This window comes from Rutidosis leptorrhynchoides, chromosome 5 (genome assembly GCF_046630445.1).
Source record: "Rutidosis leptorrhynchoides isolate AG116_Rl617_1_P2 chromosome 5, CSIRO_AGI_Rlap_v1, whole genome shotgun sequence".
Classification (NCBI taxonomy): domain Eukaryota; kingdom Viridiplantae; phylum Streptophyta; class Magnoliopsida; order Asterales; family Asteraceae; genus Rutidosis; species Rutidosis leptorrhynchoides.
In genome coordinates, this window is record NC_092337.1 from 72,545,901 (window position 1) to 72,566,089 (window position 20,189).

General features: G+C 31.1%; 1 protein-coding gene across 1 annotated transcript; it reads right to left on the bottom strand.

The window, feature by feature from the left end:
- Positions 1–857: 857 nt before the first annotated feature.
- On the bottom strand, positions 858–3,933 carry LOC139848750 (uncharacterized). The gene is made up of 9 exons (XM_071838451.1): positions 3,738–3,933; positions 3,464–3,483; positions 3,272–3,279; positions 3,095–3,167; positions 2,795–2,843; positions 1,647–1,883; positions 1,292–1,494; positions 1,137–1,194; positions 858–1,036 (listed from the first exon to the last, which is right to left on the bottom strand). Exons 1-9 carry the CDS (start codon positions 3,931–3,933, stop codon positions 996–998), a joined length of 885 nt encoding a protein of 294 aa, XP_071694552.1. The 3' UTR covers positions 858–995.
- Positions 3,934–20,189: the final 16,256 nt, after the last annotated feature.

The window sequence follows — 20,189 nt, forward strand, 5'->3', positions numbered from 1 at the left end:
CCATTCAATGAGGGATAGAATTGCACAAAGAAGACAGCAATCAGTATCAGTGGGCTAACCGGGTTTTGAATGATTTTTAATGTGAATTTTGGGAGATACTCATTCATCAAAACTGCACAAAGAAAACACAACAATAAACGGTGTTTGTGTGTGAAATAAGAGTTGCAAATTTTACCAAAGAAACAACTCAAGGTACCTACAAGTATTTTGGGCATCAAAACAACCTGATATGGGTGGAAATAGCACTTGCATAAGCTGTGTGCAATCAAACAAATTTGACACAAAGATTATTTATATTGTAAACCAAATCTGATCTGTAGCAATAATGAATGAAAACCATAGCAGTTTGCACTCAAACAAGACAAATTTGAAACTAATGTAAACCGTCGCAGTCAGTCAGACCTATAGCAGTTTACACAATTGTATTTCAGCATAACCAAAACAGACAAATTTGAATATATCATGCAAAAAAGATTTGGTTGGTGCTAAAAAACAATAAGAGAAAATTGCGCTGTTGGTCCCTGTGATTTACTTGAAATGGGGTGTTTGGTCCCTAAACTTCATTTACGGGGTTGTTGGTCCCTCTGGTTTTCAAAACACGCGAGGTTGGTCCCTGACAGGGACCAACTACACCTGTTTTGAACTTTCATTTTCGGGGTTGTTGGTCCCTGTCAGGGACCAACCACGCGTGTTTTGAAAACCACAGGGACCAATAACCCCGAAAAAGAAGTTCAGGGACCAAACACCCCATTTCATGTAAACCACAGGGACCAACCGCGCAATTTTCTCTAACAGTAACAATAACAATAAAGCTAATAACAGTAATCTATTGCATAATAACATTGATTGTTTCATCATTATATAGCAACGATAACAGTGATCTACAACTTAATTGTAATAGTGACTGTTAAATAATAATAAAACAGTAGCTCAATGCATTGAATGTTACTAAGGAGCATTCATGTTACTAATAGCCACTCAGCCACATAATAAAATCACCTGCGCCTGCGGTTCTTGTCACTGCTTGAAGATTTAACTGTCATTCATTTTGAACACAACAGACAGATACTAATTAGTTAGTTAAAAGGTAATAATAATTGAATGAACACGATGAAAGAGTTTGGTTTGAGTTTGACCTGCATCCCTGCACTTGGTTTGTTGCTGACGGGCTCCTGATGAAAGAATTATCATTTGCTGTAATAATGGCAATAAACATGTTAGTTGTTACAGTTAAGAAATATAAAAGATTGAATGAATATATTATTAAGAGTAGGTCAAATCATGATTTTACCAGTTCAGTCATGGGCGAGCCCGAGCATAATTGTCGAAAATACTTGGGATATTTCAACAACTCCCTAAATTCGGGATCAGAATAGTACAACCCTTGAAAGTACCGAGCAGGACATGCAAGAGCAGTTGTAGGGTAAGGGGCCGCATGATTTTTTAGCGGGCCCCCCATAACGATCAGGTACACCTTGTATCCTGACGCCAAGCCTGCAACCAACCAGATTATAAGTCAACTCATCATGACCAACCAACCAACCAACCCCGGAGTGGATCAAGTCAAGTCAACCCAACCCAACCCAACCCAACCCAACCCAACCCAACCCGATTATATGAGTTTGGAGTAATAAAAGTAAAAATACCATAGCTTTTTAAAGTCCGATGATCTTCCAAAATATTTCCTTGAGAAATCAGACATTGTTGTGTTGCGGGTATTTCGAACCTTTGTTCGAGGACAGATTTAAAGGAGTGAACAGTATCCTCGAGGCTAGTTCGGGTGCCAAACTTGGCATTTGAAGACACCACATCAACGGTTACATCGAAGAAACCTTTTGCTTTCAGTTTTGGAAGTATGGTAGCATAAAGTTCTTGTGGACTCACTGTTATTCAAATTAAGACCATCAATCAATCAATATCAATATTAGGTTTATGAATAATCAATTGAACTGAATGTTACTAAGGACCAAGGTTGCAAAATTCGCTATTCGGGGATTAATCGTTCGGGACTTTGGAAGGATTAATCGGTGATTCGGGGATTAATCGAGATTAATCGGATTGTACTGTATACATTTAAATATTAAGTTTTAAAAAATATGTGTAAAGATAGAAAAAAACAATAAATATAAAAATAAACTTTAAAATAGCTCAAAAACAATAAAGTAGGTTCAAATTCATGTTAAAATGTTAACCATATTTTATTTTAACCGAATTTGATTACCAAATTCAATTTTGACCCATCTTTGACGTTGACCGTTTAATTAAACGGATTTTTAGAATTCGGAACGGATTGCTCATAAAAATGATTAATCGGTGAGTAATCGGGTTTTTTACAACACTGCTAAGGACTATTCATTCATGTATGAAACATTGTCTTTAGTAACATTAAATTATACTTTCTTCGGAACGGATTGCTCATAAAAATAATTAATCGGTGAATAATCGGGTTTTTTACAACACTGCTAAGGACTATTCATTCATGCATGAAACATTGTCTTTAGTAACATTAAATTATACTTTCTTCCTAAGATGAGCTAGCATGTCACAAACAATATGACTCTTTCGACTATGTGTTTCTCAGAATTTCTTCAGTGATGCATGTCAAACTTAACAGAAAAAGTTAGAAAAGATAATTCAAATAAAAAACACTACGATGTACGTATGCCTGTAGTGCCATTTGATGGTCGAAATTGTTTATTGAAGCTTCAATACAAAATTTACTTAAACAGTTCAATTAATCATATTCAGCAGAAAATTTTCATGTTACCCAAATTATTATGAGAAAAATATATACCTTCATCAACAGAGCAATCATCAGCACCCTTCTCTTTGATCTCATCATTCTTTTGTATACATACAATAGGAATTAATGAATTAATTATGATACTAACAGATGTGATTGAGATAAGTAGACAAAGAATCACGTTGGTTTGTATTTTATCTGTAACGGGTCAAACTGAAAGGTTATTCTTATTCTTATATGCGAGAATAACACAGTTTTTTAAGTGAATGCATTTTATTTTTCACGCGTTACCCAACCAGTGCATATTGACATCTCTACTAATTACATATGAAGAAAACGAAAAATTAGTACCAGAGTTTGTGACGTGTCGGGAGTTTTGGAATCGACATGTGATGTATCTGCTTGAAAACAGATTATGAAGGAGCTGTTAGCATACAGAGATTTAAGCATAAAAGACATTCAATATTTGTAAGTAAATTGCATTGCATAGCCTTCGTTCTCCACTTATCTTAACGCTTATCAAGATACGACTTGAACTACAAATAAATTTCAAAAAAAAAAAAAAAAAAACCAAGACGGACCAGCTAAAATGATACTTTCTTCCAAAGATGAGCTAGCATGTCACAAACATTGTGACTCTTTCAATGATTACATGTTAAACTAAACAGAAAAAGTTAGAAAAGATAGTTCAAATAAAAATAGCCTACAATGTTAGAATGCCTGTAGTGCCATTTGATGCTCTAAATTTTTTCAAATCAACCAACTTCATTCAAACTTCAAACACAAAATTACTTAAACAGTTCAATTAATTAATCAATTTCAGCAGAATTTTATTTGTACATAAGCTCCTACAACCTAATTCGAACCTAACAATAGATTTCAGCAGATTTTTTTTTTGCACATAATAAGCCCTAAATCCTAATTTAAAAACACTGATTTAGAAAATGCATTTATTTTATTTTAAAAAAGTCACAACTAGCGCGGCAGAAGGTACCTTGAGACAGCTTGCAAAAAGCTCGCACATTAAGGATGAGATGTGACGTCATCGGTGCACCAGCAAGCGGCAGTAGAGATTGTGCGGTGGACATCGGCGTAGGACGGATGCGAGGAAGAAAAGGAGATGATCGGAATGATGAAGATGTTGCGGCGGTGGACATCAATGTCCGGGAGATCGAACGCCGCAATGCCATTTTCAGATTTTGTGATTCTCGGGGTTCAGATATTTGAAGATAGGGTTGATTGTGTTAACTAGTAGAGTTTTAAAGGGTTTCTCCAAAAAGGTTACTCCGTATTTTTATTGCACATAAACAAGGTTACAAAAATCGGAAAAATCTGCGAGTTTTCGCCGACAAATTGTTTTGGAGTTGCTGCTGAGTTCTCGTTTTGGAATCGGCCAATCAGTCAACGAAAGGTTAATTGGTCAACGACCGATAAATTGAGTTTGCCGAAAATTGGTCAAATCTCAGTCAAATCTCGAGCACCATAAAAATTATTCCAAAAGTCCACAAAAGTCAACCACCAAGAACTCTCTGAGTTCTCCCCGAGTTCTCCGAGAACTCCAAAAATTGATCCGCCGAGAACTCACCGAGTTTCTATTTCTTCAACCTTGCATATAACATAAAAGATTCAAGATAGTATCTGTACTTTGTATCAAAAAATCATATGCATTCCTTGTACTTTTCAAACACGGCTAAATATGTTTCAAAATGTTAATTTTTATAATACATAGTAATATACGATTATACTCCCATAAACATATTTGATGGTATATGGTTGAGTGAAAAGAAGGTGTACAAACCGTCACCTATTTAGAATACCTTTTTGTTGTTATTTTAGTGGATCCGATGACTTTAGCAAATGTCATTATTGTGTTATAGGTAGTAGTGATTATATTGCAAGGTATTTTTTTTTATTTTTTTTTTTTTTTTTTTGGAATTAGTATCTTTAACATTTGACTTTGAATTAATAGATTTATCAAAACTGTGCAGAAATAGATTGTAATGTACAACTAATTAATGCATATGTTTGGTGGATGTGTGAGAATTTGAATGTCGAATATATCAATAGCCCTTTTTGAGGAATTAACAAAAAAAAATCTATAAAACTAAATCATAAGATGAAATGGCCTATCAAAAACTGCATACAAAATCGACCTGAAAAAGCTTCACAACTAGAAAGCGTACAAATAAAACACAAAACCAACCGAACCCAAACTAATCTAACAACCTCTCCTCTCTAGATACGAGAGCCTTACCACAAAGGGCATTACAAAACAAAAAAACAGCCAAATGCAAAATCATAAGAGCCCAAAAAGAAACCAGAACACCTAAGACCAAAAAACACAGCCACCCTTAACAAGAAAAGTGAGATCTAACTAACCACAGAACTCGTCCAATCAACTAACACCGAGCTTCACCACCACGATAGAAACGTTCCTACTTTTCGTCCTCGGTTTGAGTAACTTTCCTTCCACTTGTTCAAAACACACCGCTTTGCCTATTCTTGAAGAAAAAGAATAAACAGGAGAGCCGTGAAGAACCGCTTTTGGAAGCCCCTGCTTCAAGATCGTCAATATGTGGCGGGTCCGCTTCCAAACTGATCTCGTAATCATCATTGAGAAACTATTGGGCCGCAATGCCACAAAAGAGGCCATCATCCTGATCTCGCAAAGATAATTTCCCGTCATTTCCTGAAACCTTTTTCTTTTGCTTCTTGTTAGACTTAGCCATAAACCCATCGACATCATTATCAACGGGCCCTCGAAAAGGCCGCCATGGATGCCTTATGTCTTTAGATGTTCTCTCCCGCAATGAGGCACAATTTTTCACAATCATGCCGATGGAAGGGCAAGATTAATCCCACATCCGGTCCACTTGCAACTGCACCTGAGATGGAATAAGAACCGATAGCATCATCATCCATCACTCCCACCGGCCTCCCGATAATCGGATATCTAGGGGTTGAAAACGTCCTCCACTGGTACATTCCTTTTACTGCTATGGCTAAACAAATCAGCTTTGTAACAACCCTCACTTTTCGACTTCTAAATTTACTGAATTAACCCTAGGGTTATATGTCTGACTATATGTATTAAGGGTTGTTATATACAATTAAATATTGACCGAATAGTAATTTTTAGTCAACAATGTACGCTTAAATAAATAATATATTATTAATTTATATAATTTGACATAATTTAACTAAGTATATAAACTTTGTATCACTTTTATTATTTAGTTAATGTATTATATATTTAACTATATAATAAATCTAATTATATATAAATGTAATAATATTTACAAACTTACTAAAACTATAGTTTAATAATTAAAATCATAATTATTATTAAAAATACAAAATACCAAATTATTTATTATTTTTATTCAAAATTTGTATTTATTAATTAAATAAAAAAATAAAAATAAAATAAAATAAAATATTCTTGACAAATATTCTTGGAAAAGCATTAAATCAATTTGTTTATTTATATAAAAAAAATCCTTAAAATAAATGAAAAAAATAAATAAATAAATAAATTACTTTTTAATTAAAAATTGTAATGAAAAAACTACTTTTATTATTTTATTTTGTGCATTATCCCATGACCTAATATTTAATACTTTTAAATTTTAAAATCCCATTAAGAATTAAAATATTTTTTTTTTTAATTATTTTATTCTTTTTACCTAATTTTTTCAAGTATAAATACCCCTCATTTCTCATTCAAACTCACACCAAAATTTCTCTCATTCTCTCTTTGAAGAATTACTACTAGTAAGTATTCTTTTCTTACTTTTTATTTTTTTACTTTTTACTTTTTACTTTTTACTTTTTACTTCGGTTATTATTTTTACCGAAACATGTAAATAATGTTATAAATTATATGCAATTAAAAATAAAATAAATAACATGTATACACTATTACTATTACTAGCACCTATAACCTACTACTTATATTGTAACATAAAAACATTTTGGGATATGTATTAGAGATGTATAGATCTTCGAACTTTCTTGACGAATAGTTTCTATGAGATTCTAGGCAGAGGGTTTGGATTTCCGATTTAAAGGGTCCTATGGCTCAAGCCCCTAGATCTAAATTAGCCATTCGAAGGGAAAGGGGTGATTGGAAGCTTATCTAATACGGCAAGTATCCTAAAATGAAAAACACTGATAAAAGTAGAAACTCTATAGTCATAGAAACTTAGTAAAATAAGAAACTTTCTAAAAATGAAAACTTTATAAAAATAGTAACTTACTAGGAATAGAAACTTAGTAAAACAAACACATACTTAAACTTAAACATGGGCAAAACACTTAACTACTCTTAAATGTCAATAGGTTGACTTTCCTGCTCACTCGTTCAACTCTTTATTCAGAGGAATAACTCTCTCTCTACTTACTAAGGTGAATTCATAGCCCCTCTTTATTGCTAGCAAACTTACTTACTTTTACTTGGGGTGAGACACATGCTGTTTTTACTTTTTACACTTTAGACACAAGTACCAAACTGTTAAACTATGCTATACCCAGCTATGTCCGACTAAGTCCCTACAGTGATATTTTTAATTGCTGCGGCATGCTTAATTATTGGGGGTAGGCCTATCGGGAGTAACGTCCCCGATACATTTGACCAAGTCATTGTATTACTTAATAATGAAATTAAACCGACAAGGACAGACACAACTTGTCATGGGGCAAAACTTGAACGTTTAGTCTAAATATCACGCATTGGCATAACTTTTTGATCCTGCGGGAGATCAATTTTACAAACTAAATCTTGTGGTCTAAATCAACGACAAACTTTTTGTTAAACCTATGAACTTCACTCAACCTTTTTAGTTGACACTTTAGCATGTTTTGTCTCAGGTGCTGTTTGATTCAAGCTCTTATACTTACCGCTTATGTGATGCTACTTGGACATAGGATCAAGAGATATCGCATTTATTACTTCTGCATGTGAACATTTACGATATTGTTATTGCTGTCATTGTAACGACATTTCATTTTCCGCTGCGTACTCATTAAAGTTAAATTCATCATTTAGTATTGTTCTCGTTTATTATAATATGTTGGTATGTTTTGATATTAGTGACGTTCCTTCCAGACCCTATTGGGAGGACGTTACAAGCTTCGTCAAGAGCGGTTTGAATTGATTCGAATTGTTTAGAGTGCACCACCAACACATGAACTTCATCCTCCGAGGCATCAATATCCGAAGCTAATTCCACATTAATACTTGGATCAACATCGATCAACACAACTCGATTTAAGAAGGGTACCAGATCCAAGGAAATTCTGTGTGTATTTTTCACTCAGTTAAAGGTGTTTGTGCTTATGGACTAGCAAATCCAACATTATTTCAAATGTTAGTTTAGAAAATATTCTTTCTCAACAAATGATTAAAAATAAAGTGTTCTACTGATACTGATACATAGCATGTGTAGTTTTATTCCTCTTGCAAATTCACAACCTAACTTTAAAAGAACTATTGTTCTTGCAGTTGGAGTATGCAGTTTACCCCGACTCTACTCGGAACACATTTGTTCTACGTTCATTGACCCAATCCATTCAAAAATGTCCCAATTGGAAGAAAAGGGACAAATATCGGCATAAGCAAAATATATATCTATTTCGATCAATCAAAATATATATTAGGGGGTAGATTTAATTTAAAAGCTTACCTAATGGAGAGCGTTAAACCAAAATAGTTAAAGGCAACTTTTAGGAGGGTATCATCCTAAATATTAGAGTAGTTTATTACAAAGCAGGTGTCATGTCAATTATTATTTCAGGCCATTACCCTCAATAGTCAATAGTATCCATATTTGCAGATAATAATCCCGTTACTAGGCAGAGTAGTGGAAACTAACATTTGAGTTTATTTCAAATCATGTTAGGGAGGTTTAATAATAATCAAGTACTTATAAAGGAACACAGCAATCAAGTTAGCCATTTCCTCATATCAATATGTTAGTAAGACCTAGATAACATGTTTTCTAAGCATTGAAAACAGGTAGAATTAAGTTAGAGCACGAGGTGTCCCCCGTCCCCTATGTCGCCGTCCTCCCAATTTCGACGCCGGCCCGCCGTCGCCCGACACCGCGTCACCGTCGCCAGTTTCGATTTTCTGGCGTCCATCTTCGATTTCGAGCCATAGACGGTGTATAAACTAGCCGTTGTGTAGGAATTTGTGTATATATCCGTTGAATTCAAACAGTTGCATATTTTTTTTTTTTTCCTTTTTCTATAAATACTATACATTTCATTCCATTCCAACTCACATTTCTTTTCATACAAACCTACTCTAATACAAAAAAAATATACCTCTTTTAATTTAGAAAGAATGTCTTCATCTTCGAGTAGTTCGCACGATGATTACACAAATTATACGCTCAATTTACTTGATCAAGTTGATGATTCTTCGGACGATGATGTTAATTCTCGTCGTTACGTTAATCGTGATCATTATGATGCTCATAATCGTTATTGAAGACGGCTTATGTATACGTGCATCATACTACATAACATCATTATTGAAGACAATGGTTACAACCTTGCCGAGAATGATTGGGTTTATGAGCCGCCTCAACACATACAACGTACTTGGATCGAAAGGTGTGACGCTCGTGCTAGACGAACAAGGGAGCTACGTGATAGAGAAGTGCACGAAGGCTTACGATAGGATTTGGTTGAACATTTATGGGCTCTTTGAGAATTCAATTAATCGTTTTCAATATTTCAAGAAATGTAATGTTTTTTTATTAATGTAAGGTTTTATTAAAATATGTATTTTTTTTTATTATTATTTGAAGTTTTTTTAATATTTACAAAATGAAAAAATATACAAAATAAATTTATAAAAAAAAAGGACACTGAAAAATGGACACTGAAATGGACATTGTGGACACCAGCACCTAGGGATGTCAATGGCCACCCGATCCAGCGGATATCCACTCGATCCATCCGCTTCGTGATGGATATGGACGAACCTAAATATATGGAAACGGATATGGATGAACCTAAATGGATATGGATATGGATATGGATATGGATGAAAAGTTTCACCCATGGATATATCCATTAACACCCGAAATATATATATATATATATATATATATATATATATATATATATATATATATATATATATATATATATATATATATATATAAATACATAAATAGATATATGCTTACATATTTACTATTACAAATTCATTTAGCGTTACACACACATTTTTCTTGCAACCATATAATGAATTAACTATGATATATTATAATAAAACATATTAATAAACACTTATTATAATATATTATAATAAAGCACTTATATCTAACAAAATAAACATACTAATTATACATTATCTGTCATAATACATGTTTGATAGTGTAATCAACAAAGTAAATTTGGGGTTATGGATATTCCCTGACTCTTATATATTTTTTGGTATTAATAAAATTTTCTTTTTATTAAAAAAAAATAAAAAAATAAAAACTATGACTATTTTCGACAAACATTACACGTTTTTTGTGGATAGATTTCAATTATGTTAGGTTATATTCATTTTTGTTATATTACGTTTATGTTTTCATCGCATATTCAAAAATATTATAATATTTTTTGAATATCCAATGGATATCCATTAACCCGCTTAATCCAATGGATATGAATATGGAAAGATGAACTGAAATCAAATGGATATGGATATGGATATGGATGAACAAAAATTAAATGGATATGGATATGGATACGGCATCACCCAATCCATATTCGATCCATTGCCATCCCTACCAGCACCCAACAGCAAGTCAGTCAATCTCAGTGTCCAAAATGGACACTGAAAATGGACACTGAAGAGGACCACGGGCACCTCGTGCTCTTGGGTTATCAAAAATCCAAAATCCCCACTACTTGGATATCTTAGAGACCATTAGATTAGTTTACTCCCAATACAAACAACCATTTGCATCAAATAACAGTATTTACCAGATAAGCATATCTTAAAACCAAGCAATTATGAACAGCGGAACCTAGTTTCCAAAAAGCCGCCTATCTTGAAACCAACCAATTATGAACAACAAAACCTAGTTTCCAAAAACCGTCAGGTGTTTAGTTTCCACGAGGGTTGTGTTGTGTTCCATTCCCATCACCATCACCAAACATTTGATGAAATGCAGATCCTAGCTCACCATCACCAAACCTCTGAAATGAAGATCCTAATGCTTCCATGAGTTTCTGCTCAGCTGCCTATAAGTATTTAATTATAGTCAAACAAAGCTCATACTCCATGGTGAAATAAAAAGCTCATATAAAAAAATTATCATATCATACACGATTAAACCAAAACATGTACTAACCTGAGTATTTACTTTTATAGATTCATTATCTGGATCCAATTGTAAAGCTACATGTATGAAAACCAGATTAAAATATATAAAAACTATTTAACTAGTTCACATGTTCTACGATTTGTGGGCTTGGGTTCATTAGGGTTTTAGTGTAGCTTCTAGGGTTTATGTAGCATATATATATATATATATATATATATATATATATATATATATATATATATATATATATATATATATATATATATATATATATCGCATTATAATAAAGTTACACCTACGGGTTTTAGCATTTAACATGGTATCGGAGTGGGTCTGATCCCGAGACCTATTCTCTAGCAGCCCCGTCAAAACACCTAACCCGAAATGTGCCGTCATCATCACCTTCATGAAAAATCATTTGTCAATCACCATGCTTTTCTCACCGTCAATCAGTATATTAAACTTCGTCTCTCTACCTAAATATCGTTGCACTTCTCGTTTTGCTCATTGCATCAACCTTATCCTCCTTAATTAGTAACTAGCTGTCGTTTACTCCGTATATTACATCTTTGTATTTTCTTCTTTTATTTCTTTTTAATATTAAAAAAAATCTGCTTTTGCCCTTTAATTCTCCGACGATGGCAAATAAAGAGAATATCTAGTCTATTTCATAAGTCGTAAAAATTGTTCTTTTGTTTATTCGGTTTAGCCACACAATTTTGTTTTTTTTATCCGTATAATAATCGGCGTGAAGATAAGCCACCTAGCTTGACTAGGTTCCAAACCCGAATAAAAAGAGAATATAATCAAAAATCTTATTTGCAGCGTTGATGAAGATTGTGATCATCGACAAAGTTCCCTGCCCAAGTCCTGTACAATCCTTGGGCAAAGCAAACGCCACAACGTAAAAAAAAGACGTTACGAAAAAGGAAACGCAGTCAAGCAAGACGCAACGATATCAGCGAAATCAGTCAATTCGGTGCAACAAATGAGAAATTTTTTTTTATTTTTATGTCTTTATTTAATGTCCAGTCCAAACTTTCGTGATTTCGCCGTTCGAACTGCGGAGGGGTTTTAGACGGATTAGGTTAGGCCCAAGACCGATTGTGGGCTTAGGTTCGTTAGGGTTTTAGTGTAGCTTCTAAGGTTTATGTAGCCTATATATATATATATATATATATATATATATATATATATATATATATATATATATATATATATATATATATATATATCGCATTATAATAAAGTTACACCTACGGGTTTTATCACTTAACAGGTGATAATTCTCATTAACTCAAAAATGCTCCATTAATAAATAAAAAGAATAATTGAACATAATAAAAGTCATCTTTTGATTGATGTTTACAATTCGAAAGATATGTATAAACCTTTCTTATAGCCTTTTTCGATGGCGTCCATGTAATTTCCTTGAGTATGATAAGTGAAGCCAAGACGACTATAAGCCTTGCTGTAAGACGGGTCGATTGCAACTGCTTTAAAACAGCTGCTCTGTAAGCATCTGCTCTGTAAATGTAAAAGAACCCATTCACAAAACAGATGATGATGATGATGATGATGATGATGATGATGATGATGATGATGTACTTTTAGTTAGACAAAAAACCTCTAATTGTTTGGGTAATAAATAAGTAGTAACCTGTTGCAATAATAAACAACATTATCGTCAAAAAGTGCAATAGCAGTAATGCCCTATTGCATCTGTGTACCACTTTTTTCCATACATTTGTTACCTGCATGCATGAAAACAAAAGTAGCTAAGTGAATAAAGTAGTATACTTTGATACTATTTACATTTCTACTTAACCATCTTTTTTGTGTTAGGAATTTGTGAAGGCCCCAACAAGAAAAGTGATTCATCATAATCACTAACCACAAACGACAAACGAATAATTAAAGCATAACGATAAATAAATGACACGGGATTTAACGTGGTTATGTCGCAACTCCAAAACACGGAGAAAGGTTTACTCCACGGGCGCAAACCAGAGATTATCACTATTATTTTCGTGCACACAATTACAGGTTACATAGTGTGACGATCCGGAAATTTCTGATCAAATTTAAACCTTATCTTATTATGATATCGACACGATAAGTAAAGTCTGTAATGTTGAGTCTCAAAATTTTTGAACTATTTATAAGGATTCATTTACCCTTTGACTACTCCCGAAGATTCACGAACAATTGTGTGTAAATAAATATGTAAATACATATATAGATATAAATATAAATATAAGTGTATACCTAATATTTTGAATTAATAAAGTACACTTAATCAATTGGAATAAAAAATGTAAAATAATAAATAGAATAAATAAGTTTGTGATGAATGTCATTATTTTGGCGGAAAAACGCTCGAAGAAAAAAATAAAAACATTCAATGCATTGAATGTTTTGCTGCTGAGTTTATTTGCATCGTTTTGTTTTCATCTTGTGTGAAGTGTTTTTTTTTCGAATTTAGCCCGATTTAGAGTTTTGGGTTTTGGGTTTTCGGGTTTACTCCGTAAACCCTCAACCCAAAATCCTAAACCCTAAACTCTAAACCGTTCGTGTTAAAATATTCAATCTAAACCCTAATTTCTAAACCCTAAACCCTAATTTCTAAACTCAAAACCCTAATTTCTAAACCCTAATAGCTAAACCCTAATTTATAACCCCCTAATTTCTAAACCCTATTTTCTAAACCCCAAATTCTAACCCCTTAAAAAAAACACAGCAAGAAAACATTCAATGCATTGAATGTTTTTATTTTTTTCTATGAGCGTTTTCTCGCCAAAATAATGACATTCATCACAAACTGTCTTTTTTAAATGTTTATATTTTCATCTAATCTATAATGTTCGTGAACAAAGTTTTTTCAAAAAACGAAAAAAAATTACTTCCCCCCACTTCCCCCCAAAAAAGTGCTTCCCTCTTGTTTAAATCTATATATATATATATATATATATATATATATATATATATATATATATATATATATATATATATATATATATATATATATTATTAACTATGAATCTAGATGTATGATTTCTATAAATAAATATCAACTATTAATAAATTTAATTACAAGTTAAGATAAAGGTTATATAAATATTATTATCATTACTTTCATTAATATTAATATCTGTATTATCAATATTATTATTTGTAATATAAAAATATGGATATGAAATTTGATACATATAACTTGTTAGATCCTAATTATTAATTATATAATTATCAGATTATTATTATTACCATTATCATTAAAATCATTATTATTATTATTAATATTATTAGAAAATAATACAATTTATTATTTGTATCATTAGGAATATTATTATTATCATTCTTGTAAATTATTATTAATAAACTTATTAAAAATATCATTTTTGGTTATTATTAAAATCCTCATATTATTATCATTATTATCTTTATCAATCAATAACAATATTATTATTATTATTATTATCATTATTAACTTTATTATTAATGATTATCAATATAGTTGATATTAGTATTATTATTATTAGTATTAAAAGTATTATTATTACTAATATAATTATATTTATTAATTAATATATATATATAAAAAATCAAATACGAATCCCATTCTGTTTCCCATCTCCATCGACGATATCTGATTTTTATTCTGATCTGTTAAATCAAGCTATCGATTTCAAGCTACATTATGTATCCAAAAATCAGTTAGCAATTGTTATCATCTTTTATTTTTTTTTATAATTGTCTGTACCATCAAAATAGCTGGCCGATTTCCTTTTTGCTATAAAACAAACGATTACTTCTTGTTTATTGCTAAAATCATTCTAACTGTCACTACCTTCATCAATTATCATCATTACTTACTGCAATTCGAAAAACAAAAACAGAAAAAGATATAAACCAGCTGAAGCCTCTGTTCGTGTACATTTTTTTAATAGTTCAATTTCAAACGATTCTTCAAAATCTATTAATACAGTCTTGTTAGGTATTTTTCAAACAAACTTTCTGTTAAATCTCAGCTTCCAATTCATTATATCCAGTCAGAATTTTCGAGTCAAAGTTGTAATTACAAAAGTCAACTAAATTGTTCTGGAGAAAAATTGGAATTCTTTTTTATGATTCAAGATAAATTGATGGGTGAGAAAGATTCTAGGAGTGAATTAAAACCTACTTCGTGTTATAAGTTTTGTCCAAAATCATGTTTGAGTTTTTCATTTTTTTTATTTTTTTTTCTTCGCGGCTGCAACTGGGTTGCTGTTTCTTTTATTATTATTATTTTTTTTTGTTAAATTCTCACAACCTGATAATTCTGTTTTGATTTTAAAATAAAAACTTATTTTTTTTAGTTGATGTTATGATTTTCATGTGGGTTCTGTCGATTGAAATTAAGGAAGATGAAGAAGAATAGGAACATAATAATACGTGATATAAGTAAATGGAAAGGGTTTAAAACAGATAAACAGGCGACAGAGCCATGGCTAAGGGTGTTAGCGGGTTTGTGAGTGGTCAGGGGTTCGAGCCCAGGCATGGGCTGCTATTTCTTTTTAGGACACTTTCCTTTAAGGTAGTATTTTATTTATTATTATTATTATTATTTTTATTGTTATTGTTATTGTTATTGTTATTATTATAACTATTATACAAGTATTAAGTATCATTTATTATTATGATTATAGTTACAATTATTATTATTATTATTATTATTATTATTATTATTATTATTATTATTATTATTATTATTATTATTATTATTATTATTATTATTATTATTATTATTAAGTATTAAGTATTAAGTATTATTATTAGCATTATCATTTAGGTTATTATTAGTGGTATCATTATGAGTAAAACCATTATCGTTATTATATCTATCATTATTATTATTATTACTATTATTATTAAGTAAGTTAGTTTTAATATTAATATGATGATCTAAGAATTTAAAAGTATTAGCTAGAGGTTAATAAAATTATAATTAGATTATAAACATAATATATATATATATATATATCCTGATATTAAAATAAAAATGACGTAAGATATTAATTACTACTACAAAGTTTATAAGTCATAAAGATCAGTATAAAGATATATAAAATTATTATTTTTAACAATAAGATTATTAATTTTAACATTATTATTATTAGTATCATTTTTATTATTACTAGTAACTACATTATCATTATTATTATCATTACTTTAGTACTATTATAATTATTATTTTTGCAAACAAAAGATATTTATATAACAATAGAATTATTACATATATCATAAGTATATCTAATTACTACTTTCATATAAAAATAACATATATAGATATATATAACATTTGGGATAATAAATACATTACTATTTATATAAGTAATATATTATACAATTAATATATAAACTGGGTTGAATACCATTATATATTCATTATATGTTTTAATATATATAATTGATATAGGTTCGTGAATCCGAGGCCAACCATGCATTGTTCAGTATCGTCGTATGAATATTTTTACTACAAAATATTGTATAGTGAGTTAATTTGCTCCCTTTTACCCTTTACATTTTTGAGACTGAGAATACATGCGCTGTTTTTACAACTGCTTTACTAAATGACTTTGAAATCTATATTTTTGGACTGAGATGCTTTTATAAATGTTTGACGAGATAGACACAAGCAAAACATTCCTCGAATGAATTATTATGCAGACATAAGTTCTGTGGATTATTATTGAATTAGTTGGACGTGATAATTGCCACTAATTGTTGTGAATATTTTCCCCCTGATTATTATTGCTTGGTAACCTAAGAATTAGAAACGGGTATGGCCCTAATTCACGCGAATCCTAAAGGTAGCTACCGGGTTTAACACCCCCACCCAGAATGTTCACTAGACGGAAGAGCTAGTGGGCGTGGTGTTTAGTACTTCGAAGTTTATATATTATACAGACGAGATGTTCTGTTTTGGGGATATTATTGATGCGCATTATATGTTAAGGTCGGTTACCATGTTGAGCAATGAAATCAAAGTGAATGTTATGTATCGAGAGAATGATTTTTATACACAGGTTATGTGTATTAGTTTTGTGCACGAGATATGTGTACGATTATTAAAAATCGCGAGGCAACCTACGGGGGAGAAAAGGATACGAACCTACTCTGCCAAGCATTATGAAAAATGATTTAGTACACAAGATAGGTGTACTGTATTTAAATCTTGTGGTCTATCAAAATGATGAATTTTATTATTTATGATAAACCTATGAACTCACCAACTTTTTGGTTGACACTTTAAAGCATGTTTATTCTCAGGTACGAAAGAAATCTTCCGCTGCGCATTTGCTCATTTTAGAGATATTACTTGGAGTCATTCATGACATATTTTAAAAGACGTTGCATTCGAGTCGTTGAGTTCATCAAGATTATTATTAAGTCAATTATAGTTGGATATATTATGAAATAGTATGCATGCTGTCAACTTTCGATGTGATGAAAGTTTGTCTTTTAAAAACGAATGCAATGTTTGTAAAATGTATCATTTAGAGGTCAAATACCTCGCAATGAAATAAATTATTGTGAATCGTTTATAATCGATATGAACGGGGCATTTCAGTTGGTATCAGAGCGGTGGTCTTAGTGAACCAGGTCTTGCATTAGTGTGTCTAACTAGTAGTTGTTAGTGTGCATTAATGAGTCTGGACTTCGACCGTGTCTGCATGTCAAAAGTTTTGCTTATCATCTCTAGTCGAAAATTATCTGCTTATCATCCTTAGGAAATTACCTGCTTATCATTCTTAGTCTAGACACATCTTACTGCATTGATTGCATGAATAGTGTATAGATGAAATTCATATCTTATCGTATCTGCTAATTTATATCTTAGCATATATGTTACTGTAAACTTTTCCTGACATATTCTGAAAATCCCTCCGTAATCTACGGGATCTTCTGTACTATACATAAGTAATCTATGTAATTAGAATATCATCTGATATCCAAAAAATCATTTCATATCGAAAACCCTCTATCTAACCTTACAAGATGGAACTCGCAACTAGTTCAAATTCCTCGGATTCTGACAGCTATTTCGACATGGAGTTTCACTCGAGCTCCGAAAGCAGTGTGACCGGAATGGATCAACCAATCAGTCATCACCAATTCTGAATGAATTGGGTATGGGTTCGTAGTCGACTTAAACAATGGAGACGCGAAGAAGGCGATCCTTTCCACCAACCGAATTCACCTCTTGGCGAAGAACCTGAAGCACTTACCGGCGAACCTGTTCGAAACACCATTTTCACTCTCATTGCCCGAATATCTCGCCACGATTATATTCTATCCAAAATTCTAAACCTTATTCATCCGCTCGTTCTGACCGACAATCATCCCGGAATAATGGAAGAAGTCAACGAGTTTCGCACTCGAGTAATAAATTTGGAGAATATGGTGCAAAATTTACCAGCTTCAACAACACCACCGGCACCACCAGTGTGACAACCCGGAAATTTCCAACCAAATTTAAACTTTATCTTTATATTATTCCGACACGATAAGAAAAGTTTGTTAAGTTAAATCTCAAGAATTTTAAATTGTGTTCATACATTCATTATAACCTCGATCAAATTCCGACGATTCACGAACCATTATATATAAATAGATATGTATATATATGTATATATATATATATTATAACTTGAGAATATTAATAAAGTATTAAACGTATAATACTTTACACGAACATATTTTTTCAATATGTTTATCGATGGAATTAGAAGATAATATCAAATGATTGATTTATCAGATACATTGTGATATGATTACGGGTCCACTGTGATTTAAGAGATCTATTCTTTTTGACAACATTCGGAAAATGGTAAAGTGATTTATAAGTAAGAACGTGGAGTGTAAATAACTTAGATGTTGGATATCAACAAGTTAAGTAACTCGACATTTTTCATTAAGATGATTTCATACGTTTATTTAACCTTTGGACTTTATCTCATGCTTCACCAACAAACTGTAATTTAAAAACTTGAAACCTATTATGAATATATATGATTCTACTTTTTTAAAACGTTTTATGATATAACGATTTCCATTATTTTAATCTTTAAACAAAATGATTCTTAAATATATTTAGTTTTGGAAAACAAAATTATCATATTTATTTGATTTAGTTTCAAACGTACAAAAACATTTTCAGTTTAAAAAGAACTTTATTATTAAAACGTATATAACTTTTATAAATATCTAGAACCACTTTTGACAACTCATTACTTAACCAGTATGATAAAGATAATGATAACGATATTTATATTTTATTTTATTAAATATATATAACGATTTAAATTAATATTATATATATTTATACGCGTATTATACGTACATAGTTTTATACTTTTACTATACTTAAACTTTACCTTTACTTTATTTTTACTTTACTTTAACTTTAATAATTCACTTTAATAATTCATACTTTAATAATTCACTTTAATAATTCATACTTTAATAATTCACTTTAATAAATCATACTTTAATAATTCACTTTAATAATTCATACTTTAATAATTCACCTTAATAATTCAAAAATCTATTATAAATAGAATTCAATAGGTTTCATTATTTCATAGAAACTTGAAAATATTTTTTTCTCTAAACTCTCTCAATCGATTTACATATATATATATATTTACTCCGTATTATTTCAAGATATTATTAGGATACATAAAATATTACGACGGAGTGCTGTCAGAGTGATTTCGAAATTGTTTTTCGAGCAGGATAGAGCTAAGGAAATTATGGGTTATAGCTATGGAGGTTATGGGTATGGTTCGGGAGTATTGCTCGTGAGTCAAACTAGTGTTTATCATCCCCATTGCGTCTACGTACTTTTCTTGCAATATTGAATCTCAATATTGATACGTGAGCCCTCATAACTTAACTTTTATATATTATTAGTGTATCCCTGACTAGTGCTCGAGTTAATAGGATTATGCATGCTTATACTTTCATTATTGTCGTTAGATAGGTTATGTCGAATCTTGAATTAAATACATATGCTATTAAGATGAGGTATATGATATGCATGTCGTTGGAAAGCTAGCGAAAAATTGAGA

Coding starts and splice junctions, on each gene's coding strand:
- LOC139848750 (XM_071838451.1), bottom strand. CDS start 3,933: ATGGCATTGCGGCGTTCGATCTCCCGGACATTGATGTCCACCGCCGCA. Junction 1,195..1,291: donor GCTCGCCCATGACTGAACTG/GTAAAATCATGA, acceptor CCATTATTACAG/CAAATGATAATTCTTTCATC. Junction 1,037..1,136: donor AACCAAGTGCAGGGATGCAG/GTCAAACTCAAA, acceptor AATGAATGACAG/TTAAATCTTCAAGCAGTGAC.